At 42.1% G+C, this 25,756-nt stretch overlaps 1 protein-coding gene across 1 annotated transcript in view; it reads right to left on the reverse strand.

Annotated features, from left to right (window-relative positions):
• Positions 1 to 25,756, reverse strand: part of LOC123764685 (mucin-7-like) — a 97,680-nt gene that overhangs the window by 28,871 nt on the left and 43,053 nt on the right. The window contains exon 2 of the mRNA XM_069302728.1: positions 15,602 to 15,994. Within this exon, the coding sequence (XP_069158829.1) occupies positions 15,602 to 15,994 (393 nt within the window). The remainder of the gene's footprint in view (positions 1 to 15,601; positions 15,995 to 25,756) is intronic.

A 25,756-nucleotide genomic window follows, 5' to 3' on the forward strand; every position in this document is an offset into this window, starting at 1 on the left:
AGTAACACCGATAATGGAACATGAAGAAACGGAGATTGCTCAGAGGAGAAGATCAAAGTGGAGGCTGCGTCTAAATGCAACCTCTTCTCACGACTCAATGAGCGTCAAATACGAATTAGTTTTTGCCTAACCTGAAGCGTTCGAACTCGGAAAACCCACCATTCGAACCTATCGAGACTGACGTTTATAGTCGAAGAATCCGTCAACATGAAGATGGTTTCAATTTCACGATTCCCCCGGATTTTTGACCCAGTGGTCGACAGCATCAGAAATGCGGTGCACTAAGTGTGAGAAGATGTTGTTTACGAGGTCATTACTAGAGAAGCCGCACGAAACCCTACACCGGCCTGGCCGTCAAGCGAGCAGCGTCCATCACCTCGCAGCGCACAGTTAACGTCCTGATGCGTATAATCCCGGGGCGCATAACTCACGCTCGCTTCTCCGGTGAAGCGAAACGCGCATCAGAATTGATTACGAACCCCGGCTGAAATATTGGCCAAACTGCACGAAACGTCGACCGAGACGAATAGCTTGAGATCGATTCCAGCCGTTCTTGTGAGGTAGGTGACCAGTCAGAAGAAGGAACTGTCCTGTCGTAGGAGATCGCTGGCCGGTTGTAATAAATAAGTGGGCCGGATAGTCCGACAGGTGTCCAGTCATGAGATGTGGCCGGTTAGTGAGAGATATCGCATGAGAGAGGTCATGAGAAAATAGTGACTGGATATTAAGAGAGGTGACCTGTCCTGAAACAGAAGTGGCCGGTTACGGAGTGGTAGCCGGTCCTATGAAGAACGGTTCATGTACCTTTAATGCTGCACATGTAGACCACTATGATACAACACATCATGAAAAGACAATGTTCATATTTTTTAAACAATCATATGAGTAATATTTCCATCTTTCCCGTTTGTGTTTAATAGCATGTCTACGATTGAGTATTTAAAATTATACAACATTACCCAAAAACTGTTCCTAAAGGTTGATGCTAATGTTAATAAATTAACTTGACGCAGTTACAGTTACAAAGCAGTTACTCATAAGCGAATCACCTGTTTTTACGGTAATTCTTGCACAGACACACATATCCACACATCACACATCGAATGGTCACCAAGCCAACGTTACAGTCAAAAATTATAAATGACCCCTTGAGGATTAGATTGCTTTTGAGTACAGTTGATCTAGGCATCAGTAACAGTTCCTGATGAGTATTAAGTCTCTCTGTCTCTGTCTCTGTCTCTCTCTCTCTCTCTCTCTTACTAAGACAAGGGTTCATTTGAAATAGTTTTGATGAACCTGAGAGCTATCTTGCATCAGCTCTTCTGAAGCCTGACCTTAACATTTGTACGATGAGTTTATTATTAGTTTGCATAAGGAATAAGCTTTTTGTAGTGCTTAGTCATACATGCTAAATACTTAATGAAGCCAGAGCCAACTGTATACCACAGCCCTTATATGGTCGGCTGACTTGATCTCATCCATATTTATGAGTTGAGTCAAACATGTTCCAATGGTAGTTAGCCTTTGAATGAACGATCGCTGATGGAGCGATGCTGTTGAGGATGGCAAAGCCAGCATGAGGCTGTTTGTGGCTCAGCGCTCTGTTTGTGGTCGCCAACCGCCTATTGTCCATGGTGGGGGTATGTTGAGAACACTGATCTTGTACATAGCAGTAGCGCCGCCATCAACAGGTCTACGTTGTTGGAGTTCGATGTACTTGTCAATCCAACCAAGGCAGGTCAGAATTATAGATGATTCCTCTTGCAAGGTTCACTATCGTGTCAATAATTCATAAGTTGGGTAAAATTTATTTAGATAGGTAACAAAATGCACTAAATTTAGCTCGCTAGATGCGAGTGAAAGGCAAAGAATAGAGTTCTATAGAACTGCATAACAGTCTCGCGCTGAACTTTTCCAATCCCAATGCCTTTCCTATGTCTAGAGAATTAAGTAGGTGAATTTCAAGCTGTTTAATAACAACAGCAGACAACTTTCACACAGTATTTGGTCTTCCAGACGAACTGCTCAAATAGGCTAAGTCACAAACTTCCGGTGAGAAACGTACTTGTCCTTAAACTTCAGATGTTACAGGTGAGTGTGTTTGTTTGGCTGCTCACGACTTCAACGTGCAAGGCATCCAAGTGAGTTGCTCCAAGTTTTTAAAAGAGTTTGTCAAAACCTCTTGTTACGGCCTCACTTAGCCAACAACCGGGTTGTTTCTATTCAAAACTTTCAATCAAGCCTTAATGCCTCTTCTTACTCGATCCAATCCCCGAGTCATAGAAAAGTTATTCACAACTGGCAGTAACAGTTAATTCAACTGGAATGGGGGGGGGGGTAAACAACACGAAACAAAACCATCATGTGTATTTCTTAACTACATAAACTTCTTACATGTGTACATAATATATCTGTGGTGTCACTTTCACACAGGATATTATATAAGATCTTCTGCAAATCTTCTTTCGTAGCGAGTTCACTTCTATCTTCTATCGTACAACATTCAAGGTACCCTCCCTTAGTCTGTCTTCTATGGTTCTCGCGTCGGAGAGTTCACCTTTCTCAGCAAATCACGGGCCAGTCCTCTACAGTATCGTCACGGTGTCAAAACACCATTTCAAGTTCATTTAAGTTTATTGAGTCAAGAAAAAAATACATCTCAAAGGGATAGAGTAGCTTAGGCTACTTCTACCCCCATAGCACTTCTACTCTCCAGCAACACACTGGGTGGCTGCCACACAGACTTCAACTATACCAAGCCTTAACCGACGGACATTAATTCCGTCTCGTAACTCAACTTGGCCATCCCGGGATGCGTCGGTCCAATCACCAATACTTCACTGGGTATCACAGGCAAATCAGTCTACACCGACTGGGCTACTTGTTCCCACTGGAACTGGTCTCGACTTCAGGACTGCCATGGGTGAACTGATTCCTGTCGACTAAGGTACTACCCACGTCACTTCTGAGGTGTAAACGATGAATAGTAAGAAGGGAACTACACAGGTGTCAATAAGAACACAGCCTTCCACCGGGGAACAGAAAATAGGGTCGGTTGCGCTCATCAGATGGCGTCGACATCATCAAACTCTTGACCCATAGATAGGTTGTGAGAGTTGATTCTTCACCTCGATACGTCGGGAAAGCCAGTGCAATGAAGAGTAAGATGATGTGATGATATATCAGACTTAATTTAACAAATATCGACCCGTTGAGGCGATGCTTACATTGTTAATATATTTTAAGTTGAAGAGCTAGAGCTTGACTGTCCATAGACAATCCTTACTGACCTCGCTCGTAAAGTTCCACCTGCATGTTGATTCTTCTACGCTGCAACATGCTTGTGCTGACTTCCACACCTGCACGGTACCATGAATGTGTTCACACCACACACCTGCACGGTACCATGAATGTGTTCACACCACACACCAACACGATACCATGAATGTGTTCACACACAAACACCTGCACGGTACCATGAATGTTTTCACACACACACCAACACTGTACCATGAATGTTTTCACACACACACCTGAACGGTACCATAAATGTGCTGACGCCCATTCTGCATCATGCACGAGATAACATCTCTGTGTATGCAGCCAACATCCTGCCATCCCCCACACTAATGACATAATCCTTCCGTCCATTCTCTGTGCCGTGTTCATGATTCACTTCATCTCCAATAGTTTCCTCACCTTCAACAACAGTAAGGCTGTTAGTCATATCGAGGTGACCTCCTGGGTCAACTACCGACCTTCCCAAAGATGAAATCCACAACAGTTGCCTAACTCCGAGGACCCTTTGCCTACTAGGTGAACAGATACATCAGGTGTAGGATTTTTTGGCCAAAAATATTGCCAAGCATAAAAAACCAAGGCGTGAGGATCAATCGAGGACCAACTGCATCATTTTTACATTCGTCTGTCGTATACACTTTCCATGAATAACTTTTAAAGTGAAATTGTGAATAGAAAGCACTAAACCAGCATGACTATGGCCCTTTTAAAGTGAAAATTGCAATGCCACCTGCAGTCAGTGTTGACCTGTTCGGCCATTTCCAGATTGCAATCTCTTATACACAAAAAAATCGTAGCAGGTCTAAAATTTGCAATCTCCAGGAAGCACCATCTCTAATACATAATAGTCCCCAGAAATGTGACGTAGCAACAAGCTAGCCAAGTCTCTAGTGCTATATCTACAATTGCTATTTTAGCAACGAGCGAGGAATTAGCTCCGCAGCCCCGCCTTTGTAATGCAAGCACTGCGTCGTTCATGTAAATAACCAGCCTGCAGTCTACCGTGGAATTTCTCCTCTGCCACCCACGTTTGAAGACCACAGTAATGCGCCGCGTGCAGTGTGGTGGGCGGCCACCACCCCCCACGCATGCCACCCACGCGCCAGGTGACACAAGCCAGCCTGGTGCGTCCCTTGCTCCTCTCCCATGCTAAGTCACTCCACCGGAACATTGCTGATCACTACCCTGCTTGTCACGCCGCCTCCAACTCTCCCTAAACTGCGTGTGTGTGCATGTGTGTGTGTGTGTGTGTGTGTGTGTGTGTGTGTGTGTGTGTGTGTGTGTGTGTGTGTGTGTGTGTGTGTGTGTGTTTGCATATATATTTCTACTGTATACCTGTAAGACAGAATATCTGTCAATCTGTTAAAAGTAGGAAATCAGATGTTTAGGGATAGCTTCACCCAAATTGGCAAAGGGAATCGTCAGGGGTATGGGTTGAGCATGGGTTGGTCGGGGATACCAAGAGTTCCATTATTTTCATAGCACATCTCCTGTGCCAGGTGAATACGACGGGCTCACCATAGCCCGTGCTGCTTGGAACTTTTGGTTCTGAGTGGTTAAATCTAAAACAACAACAATCCAGAATTAAAAAGGAAACAGCGTGCCAAGGTCATATTTAGACCCACCACCCCCAGCACTATTTTTTACACTGCTCACTTGCCACACAGCTAAATATTTAGAAAACATTTTATAATATATTTTTCTTATAATAATGAACACCATTATTCACTAATGCCGGAAAATTAACATACATTTTTGACTATCCATAATTTGCCCGTAGTCACATAAAATAGATAATTCTCAGACAGCTTCCAAGGTTTCTCAAGCTATGCCAATTTCTCAGAGAAAACTGGGGGTAACAATTCTATTTAATTTCTCACCACTAAGCGCCTCTCACCAGCGACCACCCACACAACAGTGGCAGGCAATTATATTTTTATAAGAGGCAGAAACAGAGAGACAGGCAGAGAGAGAGAGACAGACACACAGACAATAGATTACAGTAGATGCATGGATGGATAGATGGACAGATAGATGATAGCTAGAAAGATATGTGGATGCATAAATGGATGTAAAGATGCATGGATAGGTGATTGGGCAGATGGATAGATTAGGGGTTAGTACAGATGGTTTGACAAACGACTAAAAAAATGAATAGATGGATAAATATGGATGGATAGATGTGTAGATGGATCGATGGCTGGATAGATGGACCGATGGCTGGATAGCTGGATAAATAGATGGATAGATGGCTAGATACATAAATAAGTAGATAGATAGATAGCTGGACAGATGACAGATAGATGTATAAACAAACGGATAGATGGATGGATATATAGACAGATTGATAGATACATAGATGGATAAATGAATAAATGGACTGATAATGGGAGAGAGACAGACCCGGGCCACCCTTAGTATATATATATGTCGTACCTAGTAGCCAGAATGCACTTCTCGGCCTACTATGCAGGGCCCGATTTGCCTAATAAGCCAAGTTTTCCTGAATTAATATATTTCCTCTAATTTTTTTCTTATGAAATGATAAAGCTATCCATTTCATTATGTATGAGGTAAAAAAAAATTTATTGGAGTAAAAATTAACGTTGATAAATGACCGAACCTAACCAACCCTACCTAACCTAACCTAACCTATCTTTATAGGTTAGGTTAGGTAGCCGAAAAAGTTAGGTTAGGTTAGGTTAGGTAGGTTAGGTAGTCGAAAAACAATTAATTCGTGAAAACTTGGCTTATTAGGCAAATTGGGCCTTGCATAGTAGGCTGAGAAGCGCGTTCTGGCTACTAGGTACGACATTATATATATATATATATATATATATATATATATATATATATATATATATATATATATATATATATATATATATAAAAGGAAGGGGGTGGTAGGAGAAAAGCACACAGAAACTGTATTGGAGGGGATCTAAACATTCCCTCTAATGCGTTATGCGTGGTTTCCTCCGAGGCTATGGGTCCCCCTTCTTCCAGCTAGAGGTATATATATATATATATATATATATATATATATATATATATATATATATATATATATATATATATATATATATATATATATATATATATTTTTCATTGAATATGACCGCATATTCTGTATTTATTATTTTCTGGTTTAGGGCTTCTATCCCTCTAACTATTTTCTTAGCATCAGGGCTTAATTGAAATAGGAGTTCTCCAAAACTCATTTTCGTACTTTTAAGGTGAAGAAAAGAAGTGATTTACTATAGAGTGTATTACACTTATTTGTATAATTTGCACGACGTAAATAAGTGTAATACACTCTATAGTAAATCACTTCTTTTCTTCACCTTAAAAGTACGAAAATGAGTTTTGGAGAACTCCTATTTCAATTAAGCCCTGATGCTAAGAAAATAGAGGGATAGAAGCCCTAAACCAGAAAATAATAAATACAGAATATGCGGTCATATTCAATGAAACATATATATATATATATATATATATATATATATATATATATATATATATATATATATATATATATATATATATATATATATATATATATGATAGTGTCAGACCTCGGAGGAAAATTAAAACAGGAATTTCCTTAAGTACTTTCGTATATTAATACATCTTCAGAAGGAGTGATTTTACAGGTCAAGTACTGGACATAAATAGGCTGAAGAGAATGGTGGAGTGAGGTGAGGTACAATAATAAATGAATGGGAATTAGTGGGACACAAATATGAGCCGCACAAGAAATGCTGAAGGCCTATTGGCCCATACGATGCAGCTCCTATCTATACCCACCAACAGGCCCACACATGGATAATAATAGCATAAGATAGTAAATATTTACAATGAATTAGTGAGACAAATGTGTTCCAATGATCTTACTCAAATCGCCTTTTAATTTATCTATCAAAAATGGATCTAAGTTATATAAACTACTGCTAATGTTCAAATTACTTTCTTTTGTAATCTGTATCAAAGGAGATTCAATTATGTTTCTGTTGTAAGTGCTTTTACAATTCGTTATTGAAGAAGCCGTCTCCCAATCAGTAATTTGAACATTAGCAGTGGTTTATATCCCAGAAGTGCAGTGGTTGCTGCAACGTTGTTCAATGTAACAACCAGTGGTTGCATTGAACATTAGCAGTGGTTGCCCAGAAGTGACCTGCAGGTCACTTCTGGGCAATGGCAAGGCAGCCCGCGAGGTCCCCCCAACCAATCACTGGCCATACCCAATAATGCTTGCGCGACTGGCGGAACGACTCGCGTATGCATACAACCACCGGGGAAGCCGGTCGGCCGAGCGGACAGCACGCTGGACTTGTGATCTTGTGGTCCTGGGTTCGATCCCAGGCGCCGGCGAGAAACAATGGGCAGAGTTTCTTTCACCCTATGCCCCTGTTACCTAGCAGTAAAATAGGTACCTGGGAGTTAGTCAGCTGTCACGGGTTGCTTCCTGGGGGTGGAGGCCTGGTCGAGGACCGGGCCGCGGGGACACTAAAAAGCCCCGAAATCCTCTCAAGATAACCTCAAGACAACCACTTATCTTACTCGAGAACCTAAAAATGCAGAAAGTTATACTAACATGATATATCTTGTAGAGGGAAACCCGTAAACTATCTACTAGGTAACTGGAATTTCTCTAGATGGTAACTTGAGCCTCTTCTGGAGATATCTGACACTTAGAGTGGGTACCAAGAACTTCTCCAGGAGGTATCTGGAACCAATTTAGAAAGGGTTCCTGGTACCACTCCAAGAGGGGTACCTGAAAGTTCTCTAGGGCTACTTGAAAGATCTCTAATGGGGTACCAGAAACTTTTCCAGAGGTACCTTGAACGTCTCCAGATACCGCCTGGAATCTCTCAGAACTTCATTTCCAGAAAAAATCCTCAAATATTGGTGATTTTTCTTGGAGGAATTCCTACATACTAGACTAAGACCTCAGTATCTTATTAGCCACGATTAAGGCAAGCATAAAGTATTCCACATCTAATACCGTGGTACACACACAAAAAAAGATACATATCCTCCTTAGCGAATCGAACATATTGAAATTACTGTGTATAAGAAGCATATATCTTCCCCACCGTGTATAAAGCTGTGTCTAGTGAAGCGAGGATTATACATTGTAGATGGAAAATTGAGCGCTAGTGAGACGCTTAATGAGGGAATTAAGCAAATTTGTATTAATAATATCTTTTGGACTTGAATGCATACTATACAAATTTTCCTGATTCCATTTATGTCCTATTAACTCAGTATAGAAATATTCTTTTTGAAGTTTAGGAGTGAATTTACATATAAATTTTGCCTATTTATATATTCCTCTTTATCCCTAACAATAACAAAAGATATCAGGGTGTACGGGCCGGATGAGCCAGATCTAGAGTAGTCGTTTCTAGCATTTTATAATTAATTCCTCTTTTTTTCTAACCACGGCTTCACCTATGGGCCTCTACAACCACGTCCTCACCTGTATATCAATTTAGGTAACAATTATAATTCAGTTTTAAAAAGTATTAGTGAACTCTTAGAACTACTAACTTAGATTCAAAAATAAAAAGAAAATCCAGGAGATGAGTATGAATAGGATTTTTTGTAAATAGGACTGTCACCAAGAGTTTCCCGTTCGACTTAAGGAATACACCATATTAGTATATAAGATGGGCTCATATATGAACGAGAGAGGTTTGAGTAGAGGAATCTACCCAATCGACTTGAGAATGGTCTAGGACGAACCGAAACGTCGTCGTCCCTTCACCTTCTGGTGTTTGGTTTTGGTCAACATACTTTAGCCACGTTATTGTGACTCATCGCCTGCATATTGAGTAGAGGAATGTGCGTTTAGGGACCTGGCTACGATGAAGCTAACCATCTAACTGGTATTGTGTGTTGGGGAATGGGGGAGGGTTGGGGAATAGGGGAGAGGAAAGGGAGGAGAGGGGGCTTGGAAAGAAGAAAGTAAGAGGAAAGGAATAGGAGGAAGGAGGGAAAAAGGGAATGAGGAAAAGGGAGGGGAAGAGGGGGGGGGGATGATGTTAGAAGAGGGAAAGAAAAGAGGGTTGGGGAGAGTGACAGACTACCCCGGGCAACGCCGGTTACCCCCCCCCCCCTCCCAATTCACAAATAATTAAGATATACACAAGAGAGAGAGTAGTAACAAAGTATGATAACACGAAGGTCACTTCATGTGATGTGACTGAAAATATGTTGTACCGTCGGCTGCTCGGACTTGTAAATCATATTATGAATCTTTAATAAGATTGCAAATACGACATCACCATCTAAATTTGTCCATTTGTTTAAAATTTTAATTTTGGTAAGGTTATCCTAGGATAAGATCAGAGCCAAATTGTAAGTAACGAGGCGAAAAAGAGAGCTGCCAAAATGGCATCAGAATTCAACACCAATACACCCAACATCTCAGATCAAACCGAGAAATTGTCTAAGATAAATCTTAGCTTAGCGCTATGTATTGACTCTCCGGGTCTCGCATTATCCAACTATAAATTGCCTCCTCGCTAACCAAGAATACCTCTTGCACTCCTCAGCAATCAATCATGCTTCGTCATGGCTCTTCCTCAGCATGAAGCATGGGCTCATGACTGTAGCACCAGGATTCGTAGTCTATCGACGAAGTTGCATATAACAGCAGCACTCCTGATTTCCCCTTTTCAAAGATCTTAAGGCGCGGCACTGCTCTAGCAAAGGTTACGATGAGAAGTGACCATGATTAGGCGAAGCCTCGAGGCAAACAGTCAGGTTTGTCGTGTCAAAACCGTCGCATGCCGTGGAAACGATCAAGGGACCTCATTCCATTTTTTGTTTTGGGCCGCCCGCCCCACAGCCCTGTCTCTGGATGAATGCGTAACCTTTATCCTCATATCGGGGTTATTTCGGTACCATTTGTCACTCGTTTTAATATCGTTCCTCGGAGCCCCTCTCTCATCATTGAGGCTGCGAGGTGCTAGTCCTGTGGTTGGTTCGGAGAGAAACCATGCATGGGGGGGGCAGTAATGATAATAATTTACCTGAGATTGTCTTCAGTGGCCGCCACGGCTAGATCACGGAAGAACTTGGAGTAGCAGGAAGGTAATTTGATAATCACCCGTTGCGGTACAAATAAAACCTACAGGTTAACCTCTTTGTGCTTCATTTAAGTCTGAGTGAGTGCGGTCAGCAGTTGTGAACGGGTTTGACTTGTGAACTGAAACTACGACCTTCAGCAAGCTTGGCTGATACCGTCGTACACCCCACCCCCTTCTCCAAGACTAATTACCAGCCATGCCACTAATCTTGCCTGCAACTTAAATTGCAATTAAAACATAAGGACGGGCTTTAAAAGCCAGCGATGCTACTTCAAGTAGAAATGCAATACCTCTTCATCTCTGGCTCACCTTGCAAGCTTCTTAATTACCAATTCCCTTTGGCAATCGCCTTCCTCATTCAACACTACTTACTATCCGGTCCATATGACATCAAATATTTCCAGAGCCACAAAACATATTTCTTTCTTGCATGAATGCGATAATTCGCAATAATACAGAGGCAGTACAGCACTGACGTTATGTGTCAAATGTGTAGCGCAGAGCAAAGAGTTTCATCTGTAAGTATGCACCTATGCATTCCTGTGTCCCCAATTATGCTAATCAGAGATCTAGTCATTCCTGAGGCTTAATTGTGGGATGATGTGGACATTAAAGTCTCAAGTGGCTCGGTTAACAAAGAGGGAAATCCTGTTATACTGCGGTACACCCAACAGCCTTACGAGCTGATGCTGATAGCCTATCACCTGCTGGAGCAGAGCGTGACAGCACGAGAGGGAGGGAACTCAGACTCACTCCGCCCCGGGACCTGTGACATAGTTCGGGGCGCTAAAACCACCAATATATTACAGTCGACGTTGGGATTATATAGTGCTCACTCTTTGAGATTAATATCCATTTACTACAAGTGAGACAATGAGTCTTACTAGACAACTCATTTGACATTGTGTTATAGCGAATTTCGGTAAATTGAGCTGGCCTTTGACGGTGTAATAGTTAAGGGCACGCAAGGATTTATTGTGGTCAGGGATTTATTAGTCAGAGTTAGTTAATGTTCTTGTGGTTGTTTCGTTCTGCTTGTTACCTTCTGATTGTCAAGAGGTGACGATGTCAGGGGGGGGGGGGAAGGAATGTTTGGAATACTCATCTTGAGTACGAGTTATGTGAATCATATTGAACTGCAGAGGTGATGGCTTAAGTTGAAGTCTCACATCAAATCAATAATCCTCCATGAAATAACTTTACATATTTTCCAGTTTCGTTCATCGTGTAAATTAATGTTGACCAGACCAAACACTAGAAGGTGAAGGGACGACGACGTTTCGGTCCGTCCTGGACCATTCACAATCGACTTGAGAATGGTCCAGGACGGACCGAAACGTCGTCGTCCCTTCACCTTCTAGTGTGTGGTCTGGTCAACATACTTTAGCCACGTTATTGTAACTCATCGCCTGCGCATGTAAATTAATGTCCATAAAAATATAATTATTTTCGATACAAGATTTTCAGCATGTAACATTTGTAATATTCACGTTCTAATGTGGTCACCATTTTTTTTTCCATAACATTTTTACATCAATTTCTTTTTGTATAAATTGGTGATCCTAAATCATAGTTATCAACCTTAAATGCCTTTCTTTCCCCCCCTCCCCCTCCTCCTCTCTCAACCTGTTTGTTTCGCGTCTGCCGCTGATTATACTGTGTTCGTGTTTGTTCAGTGTCACCCGTGTTTTTAATGCTTTTTTTCCGGTCGCTATATTCTGATGACTGGCGTGACCTAAGAGCCGTCAGACCAGCCTTCATACTGCGTATTTTTCGCTGACAGTACGGCCTTTCTCACGTGTATTTGCCTTCTCATAGTCTAGCGCTAGTGTTGTATATGTGTTTCACTTACAGTATTGTGGGCGTTTTCATCATTTACAGAGGTGTGACCCGAGCACACAAGGCGAGCAGAGCAGTGTTTAAGAGAAGTGGGAAAGTTATCTGTTGTGACTCGAATGTTATGAGCGTTTCATTCATAAACATGAGTTTGGCTGCTGGAGTAAAGTTAACATATGACTTGGCCAATGTTTATGAGGACGGGCTGTCGGGTCGTGGAAAAGTCCAATTCGCGAAGATAAATTGCAACCCGTCTGAGTTGTGAACTCTCCGAATCGTGGACAGTGTGAGAACTGAATCATCTGCTTCGTGACGCTTAGACAAAGGCAGATATATGCATAAATTAATTTTCTGTCCTTTGCTTTACACTTACTGTTAATAAGAAAAGCAAACTCAATCACCTTAGAACTCTTACTTATCCTTCAATTAAGAGCCAAAACATCATAATTACTTCAGCTCTTAGTTTAAGTAAGAACCTGTGGAAAGGTAAGGTAACTATCAGGAGAAAACACTACGCCATTACGACTATATTGCTGTTGGAATCTACGGAAAATCACCTGCAGTTAACTATCCAGAGAGGGGAAATACGTAATCAAATGTACACGTAAACACTCCATCCAGCGCCAATCAACTACCAAGAAGTGGACGTAAACGCAGATTAAATTGGAAAGACCGTCTAAGAAATCGTCCGTAACTACCTGGGACAGAGATGCTGCCGGTTCCAGGCCAACAATGCACAAAGCACTTGGAGATCAACAGCTCGTAACGGGAACAGGATCCGGGACTCTCGGTTTTGAGGCAAGAGCGTAAATAGACTTCTGCACTACAGAACCCATACTGTAGGATATTCTACGGGAAGCTGTCCGAAAAAAACACTGTGCAACACTGTGCCACACTATGCAACACTGTGCCACACTGTGCCACACTGTGCAACACTGTGCAACATAAATATTAAGCTTATTTTAGAACATACAGTCAGCATAGAGCCCAAACTCCTGATAACGGAAATAAGGCTTCAAAAACATCTGGATTATGCCTCTAAGACAGTCGTATGTGGAGACAGAATCACCAGAGGCAGTGAGAGGTAGAACAAAAACAAAAAATACAAAAAAGGATCAGTAAGAGCATGACTTCGAAGGACAAATGCACAGATGAATCTACGAGATAGACAGACGCTTCTGCAAGGTAGAGAAAAGCATCTACGAGGTAGACAGAAGCATCTACGAGAGAGACAGAAGCCTCTACGAGGTCGGTAGAACGAGATAAACATGCAAGGGAGGCTAGAAAAAAAGATAACATAAATAATTCCGTTGACACGTAGTTAAAATTAAGGAACTCAACGTAAGGATAGCGACGAAGCTCGCTATCAACGAGAGAGTGACGTAGTGGAAGCGGACTCCGTTCGTGGATACATAGGTGTTATGACTCAATCCAGTAGAAGAGGGAATAGAGGATTGAAAGTTACTAACGAAGCTGAGAGCTGAAGCTCAATTGCCTAACGCACAATTAAGTTGGTTGAACACGCGCGCGCACATTCAATAGATGACCAGATTCTATAACCATGCGACAAAAATTTGACGGTGATTTTTTTTAGCTTATTCTCTACCATAGACGTAGCCACACATTTATACAATGCTAATCAGCCTTTATGCCTTTTCTTCTGTCCTCCTTAAACTGGGAAGATTGTAAGGAAAGCCTTTGACAGTGCCACGTAAGAGACGAGGAAAGTTGAAGAACCTGGCAGGAGTAACAGGGAAGATTCTCTAGTGGATAAGAGAGTACCAAACCTACAGGAGACAGCGAGTCATTGTGAGGGGGAAGGTGTGAACTGGGAGGAAGACCACAGATTGGCGAAATGTCATCACCACAGTCTCACAGGCTCCAATTCTCTCATCTTATCATGTTTCTCAGAAAGGTAAATGATCATCCAGAGGGAATAAATAGTCTTATCCCTCTCAATGTTTGCTGAAGATGCAAAAAATTATGAGAAGGATTATGGCAGACGAAGACAGTATGAGGTCAGATGATGACCTGCACACTGAAAGAGTGGTCCAACATACGGCTACTGGAATTTAACAAGTGTAAAGTAATGAAATTAGTTGTAGGGCGCAGGAAGCTGGACAATAGATTCCACATAGGAGATGAAATCCTTCATAAAATGGATAGAGAGAAGATTGTAAAGGCTTGATATCAAACCTGTCTCCTGAAGCCCACATCAAGAGAATATCATCAGAGGATAGCTAACATCAAAACTGTCTATAAAATTTGTGTAAGGTCAAGCACAAGACAATGTTGTGAAGGTTCAGAGGTATGCAACATACTAGTTCCAGCACTACGAGGTATGAGTTACAAGGAAAAACAATATGAATTGAACGTCACGTCGCTGCAAGACAAAAAAGTTGGGCAGACATGATTACCACATACACAATTCTCAGGGGAATTGGCATGGTGGATAAAAACTGAGTATTTTGTTACGGGAGGAACTCCCATAAGGAGATTTAAATGAACACTCAGTGTTCTAACGAGGTACAAAGACGTTAGAAAAAAATTGTTGTCGTCAGAGTAGTGAATAAATGAATGTGATGTGGTAGAGGCCGACTTTATACATCGTTTCAAATGTATGAAGCCCAGTAGGCCAAGAGACCTGTATGAAGGATGATTGACAGTTGAGAGTCGAAACTCAACCCCCACAAGCACAATAAGGTGAGTACACGCACAACAAGACACAGGGACACGAACCAGGACACAGGGACACACACACCAGGACACAGGGACACACACACCAGGACACAGGGACACACACCAGGACACAGGGACACACACCAGGACACAGGGACACACACCAGGACACAGGAACACACGCACCAGGACACAGGGACACACACCAGGACACACATACCAGGACACAGGGACACACCAGAACACAGGGACACACACCAGGACACAGGGACACACCAGGACACAGGGACACACACACCAGGATACAGGGACACACACCAGAACACAGGGACACACACCAGGACACAGGGACACACACACCAGGACACAGGGACACACACCAGGACACAGGGACACACACACCAGGATACAGGGACAGACACACACCAGGACACACCCTGCTCCATGGAGCGGTCACAACAAGATGACCGCGGCCGCGTGCGGTAAATCTTGAAATAAAGATAAACTGATACATCGTTTAATTAGAAGGCGGAGTGAGGTGACGGTTGCAAGGTGCAAGGTGCCGGCCGGCGGTTCCTTTGGTGAGGCGCACGTCTCCCCCTGGGGCGAGGCGCGGGCAGTGAGGGGGCGAGGCGCGGGCAGTGAGGGGCGAGGCGCGGGAAGTGAAGGGCGAGGCGCGGGTAGTGAACGGCGAGGCGCGGGTAGTGAGGGGCGAGGCGCGGGTAGTGAGGGGCGAGGCGCGGGTAGTGAAGGGACGAGGCGCGGGCAGTGAGGGGCGAGGCGCGGGTAGTGAGGGGCGAGGCGCGGGCAGTGAGGGGCGAGGCGCGGGCAGTAAGCGGCGAGGCGCGGGTAGTGAGGGGCGAGGCGCGGGCAGTAATCGGCGAGGCGCGGGTAGTGAGCGGCGAGGCGCGGGCAGTAAGCGGCGAGGCGCGGGTAGTGAGGGGCGAGGCGCGGGCAGTAATCGGCGAGGCGCGGGTAGTGAGGGGCGAGGCGCGGGCAGTAAGCGGCGAGGCGCGGGCAGTGAGCGGCGAGGCGCGGGCAGTGAGCGGCGAGGCGCGGGCAGTAAGCGGCGAGCCACAGAACTGAAACAATAACCAACAATCAAAACAAAAAAAGATGCATAAAAGTCGCCGGAATAAGAGAGGAAATATCGGTTTTATACACACAAAAAAAAGGTACTTTTTAATGCCTGATAATGTGGCCCTGAACGAACCATCGTAGTCCGAGTAGAAGATTGCGATAATTTTGTTGAAAAAAGTATGAAAGCTTGAACGTAGACTTCTGAAATTAACTCAAGTTAAAAAAAAACATTCGCTCAATTAAAGATGGGCCATTTAGGTAGGTTTCTATAGCTGTAATCAAGGATAAAAGCCCTTCAATGATCAGAAAAGATTATAGAGACCCTTGAACTTAACGGCAAATGAGTAAAGAAATAGAGGAATGTTAAAACTAATTATATATGACGAAAAAAATTGGTGAAATAGGCCAATTCAAGCACAAATTATCTAAGTAAAATTTGATAATTCGCTACATTAAACAGTCAGATAATCACAAGGCAACTGTTGACATATGGTATTAATATAAAGTAACGTCTTTTGCCTAACAATAACAATAGTGAAGATTATTCTGCCATTAATACAGCTGTTAATAATAGTCTTTGAGAAAGTTAAACATTTAAAAAGGCTCTCATATTGTTAATATATTTCGGCAAATTTAACACGGCAAAGAAAGAACCCCTGAAGGTCACGAATTTAACACGCAAATCAAGAACCCCTGAAAATCACGAATTTAACATGCAAAGCAAGAACTAGTGATGATAACGAATTTAACACGCAAAGCAAGAACCAGTGAAGATCACGAATTTAACACGGCAAAGCAAGAACCCCTGAAGATCACGAATTTAACACGGCAAAGCAAAAACCCCTGAAGATCACGAATTTAACACGGCAAAGCAAGAACCAGTGAAGATCACGAATTTAACACAGCAAAGCAAGAACCCCTGAAAATCACGAATTTAACACAGCAAAGCAAGAACCCCTGAAGATCACGAATTTAACACGGCAAAGCACAAGAAGACTAAACCACTAACTAAAAAAAAATGAACAGGAAAGCCACCTAGCGTTTTCGTGGCAATTCCTTTATGTAACTTCAGGAGCCGAGTGAGATAACAGGTACCATTAACCCATTAATATTTGTAATAAAGTCAGTGAAAAAAAAGTGGATCAATAAGGAATCATGGGTAAACAGCACTCGAGTCAAAATGCTAATAGAGACATTTGAAATTTATTCAAGTGCTCATTTCTGAACAAAATTGTATTGTCAGATCTGCAGTCTGCATACAATCTATGAGACTGGCGTTGCTTGGGGTATTAAAGACTATGGAGAGCACTATCTCTCTTGTATAATGCTCAGTTTAACTTTGCACTAAAAAGTAATTTGCTTCAGGCAAAAGTGCTCGTTGCTTTGGAATAAACCAATCAGGATATTGTTTGATAAGAATGTCGAGGAATGCTACGTCTCAAGCAACCATGTATATATATAAGAAAATAAGCCCAACAGACCTATTCGAGGTAGGTCCTATTTACGTCCAGTTAATTATACTAATGCTAGTTCTTAAACTTATTAAGGTATTTGATTAAATGATGCAACTTGACAGTTTATTTCGTTCTTCTATGACTCTATTACTGAATCGATTTTTATATATATATCCTTTGTAAAGCTAAATTTATCCAATTAGAAACCAGCGTTGCGAGTTATATCTTGATTTCATGGTTTCGACGCCTTGTGTTTATGCTTTTGTTTATTGCTTTCAGCCATTTTTATACTTCCAGCTTATCTCAGCCTTTTTTTTATGCATGTAAAGAGGTTGTAACCTCAATCGCCTCAATTTTTCCTGGCAAGAATTAGTCTTGATACTGTAGGTATGAATTTGCCATTCTTCATTTTGCAGCGGGAAGAAAATTTCTGTATATTCTGAATAGAAGTGTCCTTAACTGTAGAGTATTATCCAAGTGAGGGCACTAGTACAGTGTATCCTGTGTTACAACTAGGTACCATTACTATTTAACATTACTAGGTAACAAAACCATTACATATAGTGTTACTCTCAGCCCTGCCCTTGCCTCACCGCCCTCTGTCGCCTGCCGTGGGAGATGTAGGGGGCGGGAGCAGAGGTGAGAAGGAAGGAACTATCAGGGGGGGGGAAAGCGCCAAGCCATTACGACTATATAGCACATGGAAGGGGTCAGGATAAGGATTTGGGATGGGACGGGAGGCAGGAATGGTGTCTAACCACTTGGACGGTCGGGGATTGAACGCCGACCTGCATGAAGCGAGACCGTCGCTCTACCGTCCAGCCCAAGTGGTTAGAGTATAGTTTAGTTCATTATTATGCATCCAATACCCATCGTGTGAGAGGTAGGGGGGGAAAGGGATATAAAGAGGCATAGCAAGATCTGAAATTGGATACCTCAACAAAGCCACAAGGGCCGTGATGCGGGTTCGAGCCTACGTCCAAGAGGATTCAAGACACACCTTAATCGACTGTGCTACGGCATGATCCGTGTGTGTATGTGTGTGTGTGTGTGTGTGTGTGTGTGTGTGTGTGTGTGTGTGTGTGTGTGTGTGTGTGTTTCTGTTTATATCGGAATATGTACATGAGAGGTCCGTTTTAGGTTCATCGAGCAAATATTATCCTCTTCCACTTACCACATGACGAGTTTCTTATAATGAATATATAACAACAAAATACACGAGATGGATTAAATGGCAAAATTATTCCATTTTCCAAATCCGAATTTTGCCCTGAAAATACATTCAAGAATTCCTTACATGAATACTGAACAGTATAGTTAAGAATCAACATTGTTGAAACGTAAACAAACGTGAATAGGAACACTTAGAAGACGAACAAACATCTATAATTTCCCCCCTCACGATGCAACGTAAGATATATTGAAGCAGGGAAAGACAGGTTTGTAAGGAGTGATGCTGGATTATAGAGACCAGCATCTTGGGTACAGAACAATGCAGGGAACACCAGGCTTGAGATCTACTTAATACTTCACCAGGAACCATTAATTTCTGCTTTGCCCTGAATGTTAAAGTTGTATTTAGTCTCAGACCAAAAATTATTGCTTTCAATTAGTTAGGAGTATAACAATTTGCCTTTAAACGTAAACAATATTTAATGCTTGATTAACAATATGTATATAGCAATGACTAACGATATAAATTTTCAACGAAAACAGTCGTTAATGATTATGAATAATTAAATAAAATTAATTATAACACAAGACGCCCAAGCCTTAAACAGTTTCAGGCTGCCTTTGGCTCTTCTTAAGAACCTTATATTCCATCAGCGATCATTCATGCTGACCGCATGAACGCATTGGCATACTCTGGCATTCAGCTTCATCGTGTAAATTATATTCAAAATATTTGTTTTCCAAACAAGAAAAAATTACATATAATTTCACTGAATAAATCTATTTTCTTGGGTCAGGCTTCAGAGAGCTGAAACTCTTTGTCTGCAATTGCATTTCGGAACACCTTAACTATTCATAATACATTATAGAGTGAGAAGCAAGGTAAGGTAAGTATCTGGAGAGAGCCCTCAGTTAATAGGACTAAACAGCACACGGAAGAAGGAGATGGAATATGAGGAAAGTAGAGGAACAGGCCCAACCACTTTGACAATCAGGGATTGAGCGCATACCAAGCAAGAGCAATACTCTCTCACTGTATCAGCAACTCTAGCATGGATGGATGGGAGTGAATGAGTGAAAATGAGAGAGAGAGAGAGAGAGAGAGAGAGAGAGAGAGAGAGAGAGAGAGAGAGAGAGAGAGAGAGAGAGAGAGAGAGAGAGAGAGAGAGAGAGAGAGAGAGTAAATCTGCATCAATTGTGGCAAACCTATTGTACTGCGCATCATCAAAAGCAAAAAAACATGTATGATTTGGCTCTCAAGAACAGTACGAGATACAAATAACAACATTATTTAATTTATAGATATTTAAATACATATTAATACACATAACTCACACCTGTGACCGGAGATTTAAAGAAACCACGAGATCGGGTTATGCCAGACCCGATGGGAACAGCTTATACAAGCAAGCCATCAAAACGTAATAACATATGACCTTTGTTACATATATGGCAAAAATATAAAGTTGAGCAACAAGACCAATCTCTTAATGAGCTCAAATAAAGGAAAAAAGGTTAGGAAAGCTATACCTCACACCACTTAAAAAGAGAGATAGAACAGGATCACCGTGATGCCCCTGTTACCTAGCAGTAATTTGGTACCTGGGTGTTAGACAGCTGTTATGAGGGCCTTCCTGTGTGTGTGTGTGTGTGTGTGTGTGTGTGTGTGTGTGTGTGTGTGTGTGTGTGTGTGCGCGCGCGCGTATGTGTGTGTGAAAAAAAAATGATTGACAGTTGAGAGGCGGGCCGAAAGAGCGGAGCTCAACCCCCGCAAGCACAACTAGGTGAATACAACTAGGGCGAATACACAACTACAGCTGTATTTCTCACTACACTTACTAATTTTAAATTCTTTTCAAGCTCCGGCCAACAGCACACACACAAATTTACCTTTAACCGTAGTCTGATATTAGCCTTAAGACTGAGCGTATTTCCACATGGAGGCAAGCAACCTCCAGACCTGGCCATCATATTTGCTCCACCAGCTGGGTAATTATGGAGAAATAAACTTACTCTCTGTGTAATCCACCCGAGATGATGAGGCAAGCACTTAGTAGAGTAGAGGCCAATAATCAAGGTTAAGACCTACGATTCTTAATATATATATATATATATATATATATATATATATATATATATATATATATATATGTGTGTGTGTGTGTGTGTGTGTGTGTGTGTGTGTGTGTGTGTGTGTGTGTGTGTTAACCCTTTCAGTCAAATTCAATAACAACGAAATTTTAAATGGTAAAAAATAAGAATAAATTCTTATTCAGTTTCATTTATTTGTATACATTAAAATATAAATTAAACTGAAAAAAGGCCTAATGACCCTTAGAAGTTTCCTCCTATTAATATCCCCCAAATATCCATTTATAGATATATCTGGCCTACGGTTGAAACAACACAGCAATCCCGCTTCTATTATGTTTTCCGGAAATTTTGTTCCATAAATCAGAAACCAGTGTTTACCTAGTCATTCATTATTCTGAATCATTCCAGTTTATATCCAAGGTATCATATATATATATATATATATATATATATATATATATATATATATATATATATATATATATATATATATATATATATATATATATATACACGTTTCTATATATGTCTAACATTCACACTGCAGAGAAAACCAGTTTTTTATAAATATCGGTTCTGCTAGTGTATGGGGTTTGTAAGAAAATGAGTCTGCTTTTTATTCTTGCGAATTCTTACTTACAAGTGCTTGCGGGTAGGAAGAATTAACTCTTGCTGCCCCGCTCCTCAATTATGGGAATCTACTCTCAAATTCATATTACGCAAGTGTAATTACATTTAACATTTCGGATTAAAGTGGACTCAACAACTCCAGCCTTCACTTCATTTCCAGAGTTCAAGACTCATAATCATGAGGAGTTTGCCTATTGTCTCTGAGTTACTATTGAAAGGATTGAACTAAATGTCGACTGTTACGTAATGGTATCGAACCATCGTGTTTTGTATCATTCCTGCTCAAAAACTGCGAATTAAGTAATTTAAGGTTGTTGAATAATGCAACAGATAATCGGGTATGCAGGTAACGAGTCACAATAACGGAGCTGAAGACATGGTGACCAAACCATGCATCAGAAAATGAAAAAACGACGTAATTACGATTTGCCCTGAACCATTATCAAGTCGTGAAAAGGAAAAAAAAAAAAACAGTATCTCTTCCACACTCATACTGTTCACTCGCCTTTTAACAGAAACATTATCATATGCTCTCTGACAATCTATACAAATTCAGTCCACAGAGCCGACTTTTTTTCCCCTCTTATGATATCGTTACAATAAGACAGGAAAATCAATAAGAGATTCAGTCAAGTTTGTGAGACATGATCTTTCCCTTTCCACGCCCGTACTGCCGTTCTCTCTCAAAGTTTTATCGTCGCTAAGTGATTTATTGCTCTCAAAGTGATTGTTTTCTCAAGTACTTCACTCATAATACTTGCTTGGCAACTATGACCTCTACAACACCTTACCTTGCCTTGAGGTGCTTCCGGGGCTAAGCGTCCCCGCGGCCTGGTCGTCGACCAGGCCTCCTGGTTGCTGGACTGATCAACCAGGATGTAGGTGGAACACACACTATGGTTCCTAAGAACTTATTTACATGTTAAAGTCTATAATTCGTACATCATGGTTCTTTCTGCTCGTATTTCTACTTAGACATATACTATTTTCACAAAATTTAGAAATTTTTCGCAATAATATTTGAGAGCACTTGACTTGATCGTGCAAGTGTTTATGATGTGAGCAACGTGAGGTCGGCCAGTGTAGTACACACTTTTTTCTTCGGTCGTCAAAGGTAAGTTTCGCTCGGCCTGGCTAGTACCTAAATGGGTGATCCCCCGGACCACCAGACACTCTTGACGTGTAATGTGCAGATCTTATCGCCTTGTCTCCTTAACAGGACTTCTCGATAAAGGCTGTGGCCTTGGTCCCCCAGACATCATCTTCCAGGCAACTGTAAGAATCTTGTATTTCCATGTTTTGCCAAGCAACTATTGAGCGAGATACATTTAACGCGCGCATACACGCGCGCATACACACGCGCGCGCACACACACACACACACACACACTAGGGGCCTCCTCGTAGCCTGGTGGATAGCGCGCAGGACTCGTAATTCTGTGGCGCGGGTTCGACTCCCGCACGAGGCAGAAACAAATGGGCAAAGTATATATATATATATATATATATATATATATATATATATATATATATATATATATATATATATATATATATATGGCACAACTCTCCTAAACACTAGAGTCAAGTATACAACTTTAGAACACTTTCCCACCAGGAGACTCGAACCCTAGCCAGCACAGAAGCCTTCCAGCAACTGGCATAACAGGTACGCCTTAACCCTCTCCACCACCTGCTCAGACACTCTCCACCACCTGCTCAGACACTCTCCACCACCTGCTCAGACACTCTCCACCACCTGCTCAGACACTCTCCACCACCTGCTCAGACACTCTCCACCACCTGCTCAGACACTCTCCACCACCTGCTCAGTCTGAGCAGGTGGTGGAGCGCGTTAAGGCGTACCTGTTATGCCAGTTGCTGGAAGGCTTCTGTGCTGGCTAGGGTTCGAGTCTCCTGGTGGGAAAGTGTTCTAAAGTTATATATATATATATATATATATATATATATATATATATATATATATATATATATATATATATATATATATATATATAGCGATATGTTATACACTTCTTGTTTATTAAAAAGCCAAAAGTTTACAAACCTTGTGTATACCTGCCGGAGAGCATTACCCGGACACCAATATAAGTATGGTGACACTAAGGGCTTGGGGGGTGCTACAATTCGCGAAAGTTAACCGTTATAGTTTGCTCTTATTGTGCATTAATTAGATCATAATCAACTTATATTATCACCTTATATATTTTTTCTCCTAAATGTGAGCTGAACGATAGAGCGACGATCTCGTTTTATGCATGTCGGCGTTCAGTTTCCAACCGTCTAAGTGACTGGGCACCATTCCTTTCTCCTCCCCCCCCCCCCCCCTCCCCTCGTCCCATCACAAATCATTATCCTGTCCGCTTCCAAGTGCTATATAGTCGTAATGTCTTGACGTTTTCTTCTGATAATTCTATGTCATAAATGCGACACAAATGGTTAATGAGACAGATTCATTATACATATTCCACTTTCCGTCTCACTCAGAATTTGATATGTAACTGATGATGAAGTCAAATTCATATGAGGATATTACAATTCTGTTTCACCATATTTTGAACCTTTTAATAGCATCAGTTGTTAATATCCAGGAACAGTATTACAATGTACTCTATGTACTCTTCAGCAACAGGTTCCTATTTTGTGATCCAAGTGCCTGTTGACGAAGGCGGGTGGTATGCAGGGAAGAGGGTCTGTGATGAGCTGAATAGACTCTAATATATAAAATTGTAGTTATTATTACGTGGTCACCCAACAGCGGTACAGCTAGACAAGAACACTACTGCAATACAACATAAACCGGCCTAGTAACATCAACAGCATCAGGCAACCACAGCAACAACAGACAGGCAGCCCGGACATGCACAGTCAACTATAAAACAGTCAAACAACACGAAGAACGCCTTAATGGCCAGTCAGAACCCACAACAAACTACGAAATCAAAGGAACACAAACCTTAGACAAAAAAATGATCTACACACACATTCAAGCACCACATATGTAGCCCCAGAAGCTCGTTCAGAAGACAGCGGGTGGAGGGCCTTCTTGGGCGCCAGCAAGGCCGAGCGACCACCATTAAAAAAACATATTTAATGCAAGACTTGCATCTCAGTCGCCACGAGCCACACGCTCACCAGGGAGAGATAAATGTCATCCACTCGTGTACCTGTGACAGGATGGGGAGGTGGGGGTTAGGAGGGGAGGAAGGGGCTGGCAGGTAGGTAAAGCCAGGGATGGGAGGGAGGCAGGGAGGGGTGAGGCAGGGAAGGGGGAGGTAGGGAGAGGAAGAAATGAAGAGAGAGGGGAAGAAGAAGGGGAGTGGGGGGGGGTGGAGAGACAGGCATAAAAGAGGTGTGTTAGGGAAGGAAAGAGGCAAGGAGGAGGAGGAGGAAGGGTGTAGTAGGGAAAAAGAGCCAGGGAGAGAGGTGAGGCAAGTAGAGAAAGAGGCAAGAAGTGCAAGAATAAGGCAGGAAGGGGGGTAAAAACGGGTAGGAAAGGAAGGGGTGGAAGTTGGAGGAGGAGGCAGAGAGAAAGAAGCAAGAAGAACGAGAAGCAGGGAGTGGGAAGGCACAGAGTGCGTGAGGGAAATAAAAAAAGGAAGGAAAGAGTAAAGGGAAAATTTGAGAAGGGATGGAAGACTGTAGATGCGAGACAGAGGCAGAGAAAGAGAGAGAGAGAGAGAGAGAGAGAGAGAGAGAGAGAGAGAGAGTGAGAGAGAGAGAGAGAGAGAGAGAGAGAGAGAGAGAGAGAGAGAGAGAGTGAGAGAGAGAGAGAGAGAGAGAGAGAGAGAGAGAGAGAGAGAGAGAGAGAGAGAGAGAGAGAGAGAGAGAGAGAGAGAGAGAGAGAGAGAGAAGGGAGTGGGAGGGAGAAAACGTACTCCTGAAATACGTCCTCAGTGAAGCAGAACCTGAATGGCACTCAAGTGGTGCCAACAAACTGGTGTCAATATACCACAGGGCAGTGTGCTTGGCCCCTTCCTATATAACGTATATCTCAACGACCTCGTACATCGCATTCATGAAGCTCAAGCCTGAGCTGACGACTGCCTTCTAATCTTTATACATGAAAAAATAATAAATGACAACTGCTACGAGGTTCATTAATTATCAACTTCCAGCAACATACACCTGGGAAAGACGATGACAGGTCGCACTTGCGGCTGAGGAATCACTTGCAATGATTCTAAGGAGACAACAAAATATTGCAACTTGGACACACACACACACAAATGACTACCAAATACCTAGTGTTGAATGAAGAAGTTGACATACTGGGAATGACGTTTAACTCGTTAATGACTATGGAAAGACATTGATTCAACCTAGCAAGAAAGGCCTCCAAAAAACTCTGTCCCATGACGCATCTCACGCCGTCTAGACAGCAAAAGTTGCA

This window comes from Procambarus clarkii, chromosome 48 (assembly GCF_040958095.1).
Source record: "Procambarus clarkii isolate CNS0578487 chromosome 48, FALCON_Pclarkii_2.0, whole genome shotgun sequence".
NCBI classification, from domain to species: Eukaryota; Metazoa; Arthropoda; class Malacostraca; order Decapoda; family Cambaridae; genus Procambarus; species Procambarus clarkii.